At 43.0% G+C, this 13,514-nt stretch overlaps 1 protein-coding gene across 2 annotated transcripts in view; it reads right to left on the reverse strand.

Moving 5' to 3' along the window:
• Positions 1-4,070: 4,070 nt before the first annotated feature.
• ARHGEF5 (Rho guanine nucleotide exchange factor 5) overlaps positions 4,071-13,514 on the reverse strand; it is a 73,991-nt gene continuing 64,547 nt past the window's right edge. For both annotated transcript variants that reach the window (XM_083440702.1, XM_083440701.1), the window contains exons 13-15: positions 7,896-7,966; positions 6,429-6,542; positions 4,071-4,729 (exon numbers count right to left, since the gene is read on the reverse strand). In XM_083440702.1, coding sequence (XP_083296828.1) covers positions 4,575-4,729; positions 6,429-6,542; positions 7,896-7,966 — 340 coding nt within the window. In that variant the 3' untranslated portion in view covers positions 4,071-4,574. The remainder of the gene's footprint in view (positions 4,730-6,428; positions 6,543-7,895; positions 7,967-13,514) is intronic.

Genomic DNA, 13,514 nt, shown 5'->3' on the forward strand with positions numbered 1-13,514 from the left:
AACCAGGAAGTAACCTGTTCCAGTACTTCTGGGTTTCGGCGGTCTGTAACCCCAAAAAAACGCAACCTGAAGTGTCTGTAACCCGAGGTATGACCGTATAGGGTGCCTACATTCTGCATGGACTGGTTGCATGGCATGTAGGTCCATAAATTGCCATATAGCATATATTCAAGACAAAAAACAGTGACAATTTGTTGTTGACAAAGGACAGCTGGACCTATAAAGGGCCCCATTACCTCCAGCAGCTTAGGACCTCACCAAACCTAAGTCCGGCCCTGCTTGGACTGCAACGCCCATCCCTCCCTGACCATTGGTCCTGCTGGTGAGGGAGGATGGGAGTTGTGGCCCAGCAAACATCTGGGACCCTCAAGGTTGAGAAAGGCTGCGTTTGAGTGCCGGGCCAGAGAGACCAAAGTTCAAATCACTTGGGCACTGCCTCTCTCAGCCCAACCTACCTCACAGGGTTGTTGTGGAGATGAAATGGGGGGGGGGGAGGCCACCTTGACTTCCTTGGGGGGGAAATATGAGTATAAATGCGACCAATGAAATAAGTCCCGCTGTGAGGATTTCTCCCAAGGAGACCACAAATCCTTTTTTTGTTTCCAGAAGGCAGAAGTTTGTAAGGTTACGAGACTTTTCTTCACCATTTTTTTCTCTGATAAGGAGAATGTTCAGCATTAAAAAGGCAATTAAAAGATTGAGTATTGGAGCATGTGGAACTGCTGCTATCCTGCCCAGATTGGCTCTAATTCTGCCCAGGGTGTGGTGGGGGGGCAAAATCTCAAATATTTGGAGGGTAGTTTCCAACAGAGTGTGTTTTGGAAAGCAACATGAGAAACATAGTAATCTCAAAGCTGGCAGAAGCGGGATGGACACCATTTATCTCCATGTATGTTCTTGGGACACGGGTGGCGCTGTGGGTAAAACCTCAGCGCCTAGGACTTGCCGATCGTATGGTCGGCGGTTCGAATCCCCACGGTGGGGTGCGCTCCCGTCGTTCGGTCCCAGCGCCTGCCAACCTAGCAGTTCGAAAGCACCCCTGGGTGCAAGTAGATAAATAGGGACCGCTTACCAGCGGGAAGGTAAACGGCGTTCTGTGTGCTGCGCTGGCTCGCCAGATGCAGCTTGTCACGCTGGCCCCGTGACCTGGAAGTGTCTGCGGACAGTCCTGGATCCCGGCCTCTTAAGTGAGATGGGCGCACAACCCTAGAGTCTGGCAAGACTGGCCCGTACGGGCAGGGGTACCTTTACCTTTACCTATGTTCTTCCCTAAGCAGCCTCCCTCCTTTTAAAGTAAATTCCACCTTCTTCTTTCAACGAAACTTCTCTGTAGTGAGGATTTGCCCCCAGTTCAGAGTTTGCTAACTCCCCTGACCAGATACCAACTCGGATAGGGCTTGGGCGCTGTTAATAGTTTAAGAAGCCACCACTTATCATTTAACACAACTACTGAAAGTGCTGCATCTGAGAGGGGTGAAATTAGACCAGGGGTAGGCAACCTAAGGCCTTGGGGGCAGGATGCGGCCCAATCGCCTTCTCAATCTGGCCAGCGGGCGGTCTGGGAATCAGCATGTTTTTACATGAGTAGAATGTGTCCTTTTATTTAAAATGCATCTCTGGGTTATTTGTGGGGCCTGCCTGGTGTTTTTACATGAGTAGAATGTGTGCTTTTATTTAAATTGCATCTCTGGGTTATTTGTGGGGCCTAGGAATTCATTCTCCCCCCCCCCCAAAAAAAAGAAGTGTAGTCTAGCCCCACACAAAGTCTGAGGGACAGTGGACCGGCCCATGGCTGAAAAAGGTTGCCGACCCCTGAATTAGACTTTACCTGGGTCAAACACCCAGTTTTGCATCCCCCATGCATGCTTGCATACACACATGCACAGGCCGGGAGCCTCAATGATGCCCCTCTGGAGGCTTCACTTGGGGCAAAAAACCTGGCTAGCCCCCCCCAACCCCCCTGTAGCTCCAGCTCTGCATCAGGTCACCCCATTTCTCGTTCTGGGGTCAAGAGGTAGTGCATATCACTAATCCACTGACTCCCATTGTTTGAGGAAAGAGGCTTCTTGACACTAAGGTCATCTTTGCAAAATGCAATATAGGGTTGTATTGGTTTGTTCCACTATAACTATCATTGTTCCCCCCCCCCCCAAAAAAAAAAAAAAAACACTGTCATTGCTTTTCCCCATGGGGGAAAGCTATGGGGTCCTGTTGCTTTTCCCCAGCAGATGAAAAAGTAGGTTGGGCAGAGCCATTCTGAGCTGAAAAATAACCAGAGGCAAAATAATAAAGCAATTTCCTCTGTGTTCTCTTCTTGTACTCAGACATATTGGCTGCTTTGGCTTAAGAAAAGCAACATGGGAGGAAGAATCACAGAACTCCAAGTAGTTTGCAATTTGAGCTTCAGTTCCACCAAGTTTTGTATAATGAAGAGATCTTTAAAACGTTTGCAAAAGCCAATTGTGCAAAAACCTATTTAAATTTGTTGGTGCCACCATCCTTTTTAAGCCGCCTCTGAGGAAAACAACTGCACATTTGCAATATTTATAGTTCGGGCATAATGTGTTTTTGGATTGTAAGTCTCGCCCCTGTGTGTCTGACTGTCAAATATTTATACTAGGAAGAATCTGGGTTTTTCTGAAGGCAGATTAAGCAGCCTCAGGGGACAATCCTATGTGGATTTAACCAGGCCTATGCCCTTTGATTTCAGTGGTCTAAGGTGCGCTTGATCAGGCCAATACAAAAACAGAATATACAGTTACACACACTAAGCCTTTCCCAGTCATTGCTACCTTCTTTCTTATACAGCAATATCTTGAATGGCTGCTGATAAAGAACATTGCTTTACATCCTGAGTTATGTCTTGCATGGTCTCCACAGCTGATGGCACTTTCAGAGGAACACAGTTTAAGGGAGCTTCCTATTTGTGTATCCAGTGCATCTATCATGATTGTCAACCAGTGGCATAGCGTAGGTTGCTGGTGCTTGGGGCAGGCATGCACATCAAGGGGTGCAGGATGCAGAGGGGGTAAACGGAGCCTGCCGCGATAGCCCAACCCTCGTCACTGAAGTTGCTGGAGCAGATCCCCCCTCTACTGGAGCCAAGTGGGGCCGTGCTGCACCACCTGCACCCACATGGGGGGGAACCAGACTGGATGACATGCCCCTTGGTGGGTGAATCCCCCCAATGCCCGCAGAGAGGAGTGCAGGGCTGTGCTGCACTGGGGCAATGGTACAGGAAAAATCCCTCTGCGAGTTAGTTTAGCTCACCCTGGGCTTCCAAGTTAAGATGTGGAAAGGCGCTGTGGCTCATCTCCAGAGTTTAAAAAGTGGGCTGGAGAGGCATGCCCCTCAAAATTGTGCGCCCAGGGCCACAGGCCCTCTGCCCCCCCCCCCGTGCCCTTGCTGTCAATGGGTCTCAGGTGTGCACCTTTCCCATCGTATGCTACTTGTAAATAGCAGGGATTGAATCTGGGACCATCTGCACAGAAAGCAGGTACCCTCTGCCGTTAAAAGACACAGTACCTACTGCCAGGCACCAAGCAGTCATTTCTCAGCAATCTGACCCATTGCCTTCTCTTTGTAATGGGTTTGTGCATTCCTAAGGCTCTTGGGCTGGCCACAAACACTTTCTGAGCATAAACTTCAAGCTGAGAATAAGGGAAAAAAATGTTATCCAACTCCAGAAGAAGGCTCCAGAAGAAAGGGATGTGTTAATGGCAAATATGTCTTCCTTCTCCCTGCATTCTTAGTCCATTTCCCTGTATAGATTTTCTCTGGATTTCTTCTCCTGTTCCCTTAATTACACACCGACTTGTAGAAATTAGTAGCAGGTGAAGCTTTTCTGACTTGGAGACAAAAGGTGTGAAATGCTTTCACCTGCCGAATTTGTGTGTGTCAATTTACTGTTAAAAGCACAGGAGCAGACCAGGAAAAGCTGGCAAACTTTTTTGTAAGGCAGAGTTCAGGGGAACCCAGCTCCCTTTCATTCATATATATGTATCATATCTTCTTTGGTAAGAAGTACGTGGCAATTAAAATAAATGAAGTATTTCAAACAGAAAAGCCAATTTCCATGACAATACATATAAAATATATTTTTGCTTTTCTCTAGCATCTTCTTTTTGGGAAGACTTCAAAGCATTTGGGAACATTATTAGCTTCACACCTTTCTGTGAGGTAAGTCATAGCCTCATTTGGCAGAGGAGAAACCGAAGCAAAGGCCCCAAGCGAGGAGTTCATGCATTGGAACAACGGCAGTGTCAATAATTGGTTCCCAGAAGTCCTAATATCCAGTTTCCATCTGTATTTCTTATTTGAAACCATCAAGCCAAAGCTAATGCAGGTTTTTTCTTCTCCTTTTCCTCCTCAGGTGATGCACAGGAAGAGAAACTTTTCACCAAGTCAGTTTTCATTTCTCTGGTACGTACTGTGTCCTGTTTTGGTTAAACATTTGTTGATGGCGTCAAAGGAGGTTTCTCTTCCAGAAAACCAAATACAGCAATGTACTGTTGGGTTAAGGAGCCACAATGGAGACGAGCTTTAAAGTGTTTGTCTTTGGGGGAAGCAGGGCCCTATCTCTTATGGAAGACTTGTTGTTTTGCATACTTGACACGCTGTTCCTCCTTCAGATTCATCTGGCGAGCTTGCTTGCTAGAGATTATTTCCACGTGATCGGAAGGGAACCAGCCTCTTTCCCCATCGGAGAGTTTTACTCCTTCAAACCACCCTGCAGAGGGAGCAGACACGAAGGGTGAAACATTCAGAGAACCATTTAGGGAGTTGTTACAGTCTACAACAGGCTTCCTCAACCTCGGCCCTCCAGATGTTTTGAGACTACAATTCCCACCATCCCTGACCACTGCTCCTGCTAGCTAGGGATCATGGGAGTTGTAGGCCAAAAACATCTGGAGGGCTGAGGTTGAGGAAGCCTGGTCTACAAGTTACCCTGGTAGGCTAGCCATCTGGGTGATATAACCACATTTGTACCTAATGTGCAGCAAGTCCTTAACTCTTGGTAAAATGAGATCACCCTAGAGTGAGAGAGCTTATTCTGGTGTAGCTTAGGTCTCAGAACTGACTGACTGCCCCATCCTCCGAGGTGCCAATGTGAAATTTTAAGAATTTCCTGCCTTAGCCCGATTTCTGATGAGTGCGGACCTCTGAATCCTCATCTCCAACCCTAACTAATCTAAGGCTGTTACACTAAGTGGAACTTAGTTCCAAAACAAACAGAAGACTGGGTTGCATATCTGTTACTGCCATTTGTTCACATTCAATCACTTGCCACCCTTGATTCCTTGTCCTCTCCTGCTTTCTCTGTGGCATTCTCACCATCAAAAAGGCACATTGTTAAGCTCCGTAGGGACAAGAATAAAAATGTATAATATATGATATACACTGAACAGTTAAGTGTGTTTTAGTGTTCCCATCACCCGAGTGGTAGTACCTTAAAGTGAATGAATTAACAACTATTTATCAAATAGAGTGCGCATGAGCCCACTTGGTAAGCTGGTCATCTTTACCATCCTAACAAATACTGAGTGGAGTTGAATACAGTGGTACCTCCAGTTACGAACAGGATCCGTTCTGGAGGCCCGGCCATATCCTGAAAAGTCCGTAACTGGATGACCGCTTCTGCGCACGTGCGGTGCCACAAAACGCTTCTGAGCATGCACGAGCGGCAAACCCACTTCCGGGTTTGCTGCGGCCGTAACCCGAAGATTCAATAGCTTAGAGGTATCACAACAGGAGGCACGACTGTACTCCTTTGCTTCTCAGTCTTCTGACAAAGTGTGATCAAGTTCATGGCAGGACCAAACAGAAGCCTGGCAGGTGCTTATGTGTGAAGAGTGATAAGTTACCACTCTCTGTCTTCATGCAGTGTGTGTGGACCAGGGCAATTCAGAAGAAAGCTCCCATTCTCTGTCTCTTATCTATTCTCGTCTGAAAAAGGAGCAAAACACCATCTATGGGGATATTTCACGTGCTATAAAATGAAGTAATAGCTGGATATGCTACTCAATAGATGGTTGACACTTCTCATATGTCCGGTATTACTTTTAATACATGGAAGGCTCTCATTTGATTGCAGCAGTGACAGGAAGGGTGTTTAACCCTTTCCCCACAGGCTGTTTCCCTGATGCCAAATTCTATCCCTGCTTTCCCACTTGTGGTGGACCGGGGGTGGTGGGGGGTGGGGCTGCCATGTCAGCACAGGCTTTTGCACTGCTGGGTGAAAAACAGCTTAGACACAAGGAAAGCAGTATTTTCCATTTTTAATTTTTCAGCGATGTAAGCCATTTCCTAGTTCCAAAGGAAACCACCTTCCAGGTCGTGGTCACCACATGACATTTTCAGCTCCCAACTGCCCAATCTCTTTTCTGCCGCTCACAGCACCTTGCCACAACATTGCCAAATCCACTCACCGTCGCTACTTTGCTGCAGGACCATAATTATATCTGCTTTCTCCAGCGCCAGTTCATCATTCTCTCGGGCTTTATATGACCTCACACACTGAACCTGAAGTTTATCTAAGAGAGCTTGGAGAGAAAGAATATAGTGATTGTCAGTTACCAGGTGTGTTGCTGTTGTTGTTAACCATTCAAATGTGTTGGGTTGTTCTTTTTCAAAACAAGCAAGCAAAGAAACCTAAAATGTACTTGAAAAAAATGAAATACTGAATTCGTCAGTATAGCTTAGGCAAATGTACACACATCTCTTTTTTATTTTGAATAAAACTTTCTGTACCATTCCTGGTTCTCCAGTTTTGAGATTTGTGTGTGCAATGTAAACTGAGTCTCAACTTAATTTAACTACATATCCAGTAAAAATTCTCACCCTTGATTGAAGGAATGCACATATTTCTGGTTTTAGTTCTTTATATGTAAAGTAATGTGATGGGCACAATGAAAAAGAGTCAACCACCCATCTCCTACTGAAAAAAACCCCACCCCACCCTCCCACAATATATAAGGGTCTGGTGACTTCTGTTTCAGTGTATCTGAAGAAGTGTGCATGCACATGGAAGCTTATACCAAGAACAAACTTAGTTGGTCTCTAAGGTGCTACTGGACATTTTTTTAAAATAAATATATAGTTTGTGCTGCTGCAGTGTTAATAAAGAACCTGCAGTAGTAATAAGTGCCCAGGATCAATGTGTACTGTATTTTACTTAACAGATTTACAGTGGTACCTCGGGTTAAGTACTTCATTTGTTCCGGAGGTCCGTTCTTAACCTGAAACTGTTCTTAACCTGAAGAACCACTTTAGCTAATGGTGCCTCCTGCTGCTGCTGCGCCGCTGCTGCACAGTTTCTGTTCTCATCCTGAAGCAAAGTTCTTAACCCGAGGTAATATTTCTGGGTTAGCGGAGTCTATAACCTGAAGCGTCTGTAACCCGAGGTACCACTGTATATACCATTTGACATGGTATATCCAAGTGGTAGGCAGTACAAAAAGCACAATAAAATATTAAACAATGAAAACTCAGTGTAAAATTAATCATGAATAAATATAAGAGTTGGAGTCACACTTCTAGAAACATCTGAGAAAAAAGAAATGCTTTGAGCAAGCATCAGATTATTGATACTGTCAGTATTTGCTTGCTATTGTATACAGTGGTACCTCGGGTTAAGAACTTAATTCGTTCCGGAGGTCTGTTCTTGACCTGAAAGTGTTCTTAACCTGAAGCACCCACTTTAGCTAATGGGGCCTCCCGCTGCCGCTGCACCAATTTCTGTTCTCACCCTGAAGCAAAGTTCTTAACCTGTGGTACTATTTCTGGGTTAGTGGAGTCTGTAACCTGAAGAGTCTGTAACCCGAGGTACCACTGTATACGTAATACCCGTATTATGTGAGCTAGCCCTTTGCAGTCCATGTCTTGAGCAATCTTACCAGGGTCATCCAAAAGGTCAGGTTCAGCTTGCTGGGGCATAAGCGCAGAAATCCACCTCAGCTTCTCACTCCTGGGGCAGGGGGGAGAAAAGTGAAAAGTACTGAGGAGAGAGCCATTCCAGGTTTTAAGCGGCAGTTGCTGGTGAAATGTCAAGATGTGTAGTACTATACTTTGCTCCCTTTACTTGTGGTGCACCATGAGCCATGCTCATAGCTAACAAACTAACTAACTAATGGCTTTTAAGGAAGCCACTGTTCTTGGCAGAGCCAGCTCAATATGCTTTGGCACCTGAGGTGAACCACAAAATAGTGCCCCCTGCTATGTAAGAAGGGGTGAGTGAATATCTAGGGCCCTGCGGGACTTGACATCTGCAAGACAGAGCTGTTCCACCAGGCCTTTGGCCAAGGCACAGCCTGACCCCCTCTCTCCTTTTGTAATCCTCATTGAGCTCTAGCCCAATGGTTGCCATTAATTTGACTCTGAATTGATTTTATTTTTTTTATAAATTTTTTTTATTGCGTTTCTTTCCATAATTTTATAGGTTTATAAACAAATAAAGTAGTTACAAGAAACAAATTTTCTCTTTTTTAACAACAAAAACAAAATAAAACTTGGACTTCCCCACCCCTTCCGATTCTGCGTTCTTTGCATTAACAATGTCAGCATTTTGTTACCTTATTTCATACCTTGTTGTAACTTTCGAATGTTATGTATCCAAATACAATATATTATATCTCAATTTCAATACCTTTAAAATAAACATAACATATTCAATTTAAATTGTCTCCTTTTCTCTTTTGTCACTAATTTTACCATTTACTTAATCATATTCGCAGAAGCTTAACGTTTCCTAATCATGCACTTTCTTAGGATTCATACAGCTTATAATATTTTTTCAGATAATCTTTAAATTTTCCCCAGTCCTCCTCAATTGTTTCTTTATCCAAATCTCGGATTCTGCCGGTCAGTTCAGCTATCTCCATGTAGTCCATCAACTGCGTCTGCCAGTCCTCCAGCGTGGGCAAATCTTGTGTCTTCCAACTCTTTGCAATGAGTATTCTTGCTGCTGTGCTAGCGTACATAAACAAAGTTCTATCTTTCTTTGACATTTTCTGGTCCACCATGCCCAACAGGAAGGCCTCTGGTTTCTTAGGAAAGGTATACCTAAATACCTTTTTCAATTCATTATAAATCATTTCCCAGAAGGCCTTCACTTTTGGGCAGGTCCACCAGAGATGGAAGAAAGTCCCCTCTGCTTCCTTACACTTCCAACATTTGTTGTCAGACAGGTGATGCATCTTGGCTAGCCTGACTGGGGTCATGTACCACCGGTATATCATTTTCATAATGTTTTCCTTCAAGGCACTAGATGCCGTGAATTTCATTCCGGTGTTCCATAACCTTTCCCAGTCTTCAAACATAATATTATGTCCAACATCCTGTGCCCATTTTATCATAGCAGATTTAACTGTCTCATCCTGTGTGTTCCACATAAGCAGCAAGTTATACATTCTAGATAAAATCTTGGTCTTTGGTTCTAACAATTCTGTCTCTAGTTTCGATTTCCCCTCCTGGAAACCAACCTTTTTATCCATTTTAAAAACCTCTTGAATTTGAGCATAATGTAACCAATCTCGCACCTTGTTTTTTAATTTGTCCTGGCTCTGCAACTTCCAACCGTCTCCAATTTTTTCAATTAATTCCCAATATTTCGGCCAATAGGCCTCCATATTGGGTCTTTTTCGAGCTTTGGCCTCCACCGGTGATAGCCACCTCGGTGTTTTACTCTCTAATAAGTCTTTATATTTCATCCAGACTGCAAAAATCGCTTTTCTGACAATATGGCTTTTAAACAATTTGTGAACTTTAACCTTGTCATACCATAGATATGCATGCCAACCAAATGCATTATCAAAACCTTCCAGATCTAGGACGTCGGTGTTTTCTAGCAAAAACCAATCTTTCAGCCAGCAGAAGGCTGCAGCTTCATAGTACAACCTCAAATCCGGCAGGGCAAACCCCCCTCTTTCTTTTGAATCAGTTAATATTTTATACTTTATTCGGGGCTTTTTGCCCTGCCAGACAAACTTAGATATATCCTTCTGCCATTTTCCAAAACATTCCTCTCTGTCCACGATCTGTAGGGTTTGAAACAAGAATAACATTTTCGGCAATACATTCATTTTAATTGCTGCAATCCTTCCCAACAAGGAAAGTTTCAATCTTGACCAAATTTCTAAATCCTTCTTTACTTCCAACCAGCATTTTTCATAATTGTCCTTAAATAAATTCAAATTTTTGGAAGACAAATAGATCCCTAGGTATTTCACTTTCTTTACCACATTTAATTCTGTTTCTCTCTGAAACCCCTCTGTTTCTGTAAGTGTCAAATTCTTGGTCAAAACCTTGGTTTTTTGTTTGTTCAACTTAAACCCCGCCACCTGACCAAACTCAGATATAAGTTCAAGAACTCTTTTTGTACTGGATTCTGGCTCCTGCAATGTCAAAACTAGGTCATCTGCAAAAGCTTTAAGTTTATATTGTTTCACTCCGACCTCTATCCCTTGTACCAGCCGGTCCTCCCTTATCATGTTCAATAGCACCTCCAGGACTGAAATGAATAAAAGAGGGGATAGAGGGCACCCTTGTCGTGTCCCTTTTTCAATTTTGAACTCCTCCGTCACCACATTGTTCACTATTAATTTGGCCTTTTGCTCTGAATAAATTGCTCGTAACCCATTTTCAAACCCCCGCCCCACTCCCATCCCTTCCAAGTTTTTCTTCATGAACATCCAAGATATATTGTCAAATGCTTTCTCCGCATCAACAAAAATTAACACCGCCCTTGTGTTCCTGTTAGTTTGTAAAAGTTCCAAAATATCGATGATGTTTCTGGTATTCTCATATAAATGTCTACCAGGGAGAAAGCCTGCTTGGTCTTTGTGAATTACTTCAATTAAAACTTTTTTAAGTCTACTTGCCAAAATGTCTGCAAATATTTTGTAATCCACATTCAGGAGTGAGATGGGGCGGTAGTTCTTGAGTTGAGTCTTTTCAGATTCTATCTTAGGTATCAATGTGATGAACGCTTCTTTCCACGTTTCTGGTGCCCTCTTCCCATCCATGATCTGGTTGCATACCTCCAACAAGGGTTGTGTTAAATAGTCTTTCAAAGTCTTGTAGTATTTGGAGGTAAGCCCATCCGGGCCTGGAGATTTGCCTAGTTGCATGTTCTGAATGGCACTTTCAATTTCCTGGGTGGTTATTGTAGAGTTCAAGATTGATCTTTTATCTTGAGTTATTTTTGATAGTCCATTTGTCTTTAAAAAATGATCTATCTCTGATTCTTTCTGAGGCCCCTGTACATAAAGTTCTTTAAAATATCTGTGGAAGCACTTCCTAATTTCCTCTGGTTTCTGCACCGTTCTTCCTTCAATCTCTAGATTTGTAACTGTATTCAACTTTTGTCTTTTTTTCAGCTGCCAAGCTAGCAGCTTTCCACATTTATTTGCTGATTCAAAGGATCTTTGCTTCATCTGTTTTATTTTCCATTCAATCTCCTGATTAATCAATTTTGAATATTCTGCTTGATGGAATTTAATTTCTCTCAACAGATCCTTTGACTTTGGTTTAGTTCTCAATTTTTTCTCTCCTTGATGTATTTTCTCCAGTATTTTATCTTTCTTTCCATTCCAGAGCTTCTTCTTAATTGTATTCTGTTGTATCAGAAACCCCCTCATGACAGCTTTGCTTGCGTCCCAGATCGTTCTTTTTTCTACTGTAGTATTCAAATTTATCTCAAAATAGTCCTTTAATGTTTTTTGGGCCTTTTTCACAATCTCTTGATCTCTTAAAAGAGTGTCATTCATTCTCCATCTGAAGGAACCGGTTTGAGTAAGTCTGAGATCTAATTTCAGAGCGTTGTGGTCGGAGCATGTTTTTGGGCAGATTTCCACCTTTTTAGTCTTGGGTGCCAGCCCCCTGGAGGTCCAGATTTGGTCGATCCTTGACCAGGACAGGTGGGCCTCAGAGAAGAAAGTTCCTTCTTTACCTAGGGGGTTTTTTGTCCTCCATATATCAATCAAATCCAGATTGTCAGTCATTTCAAAAAAAGTTTTAGGCAGTCTGCCGTCTGATGTTAGATTTTGGTTATAAGACTTATCCATATGTGTAGACACCACTCCATTCATGTCTCCCATCATTATGATGTTAGCATAGTCCAGATAGTCCAGCAGCGTCTCATGCAGCTTCTTGAAAAATTCTGATTTCCCGTCGTTTGGAGCATAAATTCCTAGTATCAATATTTTTTCTCCTTGGGTCTGGATTTCAATTGCCAGAATTCTTCCATATTCATCTTTGAATAAAAATTTAGGTATCAGGCTCTCCTTAGCATAAATCACCACTCCTCTTTTCTTTACCTTGTCTGAAGAAATAAACTCTTGGCCTAGTCTTTTGTTGACCAAAACTTTCCTGTGGAGCCTGGTCACATGGGTTTCTTGTAAACAAATAATATCCAATTGTTCTTTCTTCAATATATGAAACAGTTTCCTTCTTTTCTCCGGGGAATTTCCGCCATTTATATTCCAACTGAGTAGCTGCAGAGACATCCTGAACTATTCTGTTACACCTAGAGCGGTGTATCTTCTTTTTCCTCTAATTCCGAGGGTTTAGGCGTCCCTCCGCCTGCTGGCAGAGTGGGTCCTGGTTTAAGTATAGGCCAAAGGGCTGCTGCTTCTTTTTGGAGATCTTCTCCGTGGTCGTGCTGGAACTTTTGTAGATCCTCTGGTAATCTTATTTTAACCTTCTTCTGTTTGTAAGTAAATGATAGTCCTTGTGGGAACTCCCACCTATAAGGGATTGAGTTAAGTCTCAACAACTTAGCCAATTCTGAATAGGTGGCTCTCAGATCCAATAGCTGTTTAGGAATATCTCGGTAGATTTCCACCCTTTTCTCTTGTATCTCAATTGAGTTTTTGAAGTGTAGGCCTAATATTTTGTCTCTCTCCTCTCTTGATCTCAAAGCTATTAGACAGTCTCTAGATCTATCTTTTCTTACCAATCTTCCCAGTCGAAAAGCCGATACTATTTTAAAATCACTTTCTTCTTTTAAGCCCCAGAACTTTGAAAATTCTGTTGTCAAAAATCCAATCAAATCTTCTTGTTCGATTTCTGGGACCGCCCTAAGCCTAAGATTAGTCTCCCGGTTTTTCAGTTCCACCAAAGAGAGATAGGTTTGTTGGTCCCCTATCTGTTTATGCAGAGGCTTGACTTCTGCTTTAACTTCCTCAACCTCTTTTTTAGCTGATGTTGCAATTTCAACGGCTTCCCCTGCCAATTTACGGTTCTCTTCCGTTGCTCCTTGCAATTTTTCAATTGCTTGGGTGTGTTGGGAAACCTGATCTGTCAATTTCTGGATCGAGGATGTAGCTTGGTCAATTTTTGTTGATTGGTTATCAATTTTTTGATTTAATGTTGACAATTGTTCCAAAACTTGTTTCAGTGCTGCCTCTGCTCCTCCTGATGCCATATCTTCCTCTTCAGATTTTTCAGGCTTTTCACTTTCTACTTTTTGTGTTGCAAGCACAGCAGGCACTGATAGTCTACGTCCCTGAGTTAAA

This window comes from Podarcis tiliguerta (assembly GCF_965153285.1).
Source record: "Podarcis tiliguerta genome assembly, chromosome: 5".
Lineage (NCBI taxonomy): Eukaryota > Metazoa > Chordata > Lepidosauria > Squamata > Lacertidae > Podarcis > Podarcis tiliguerta.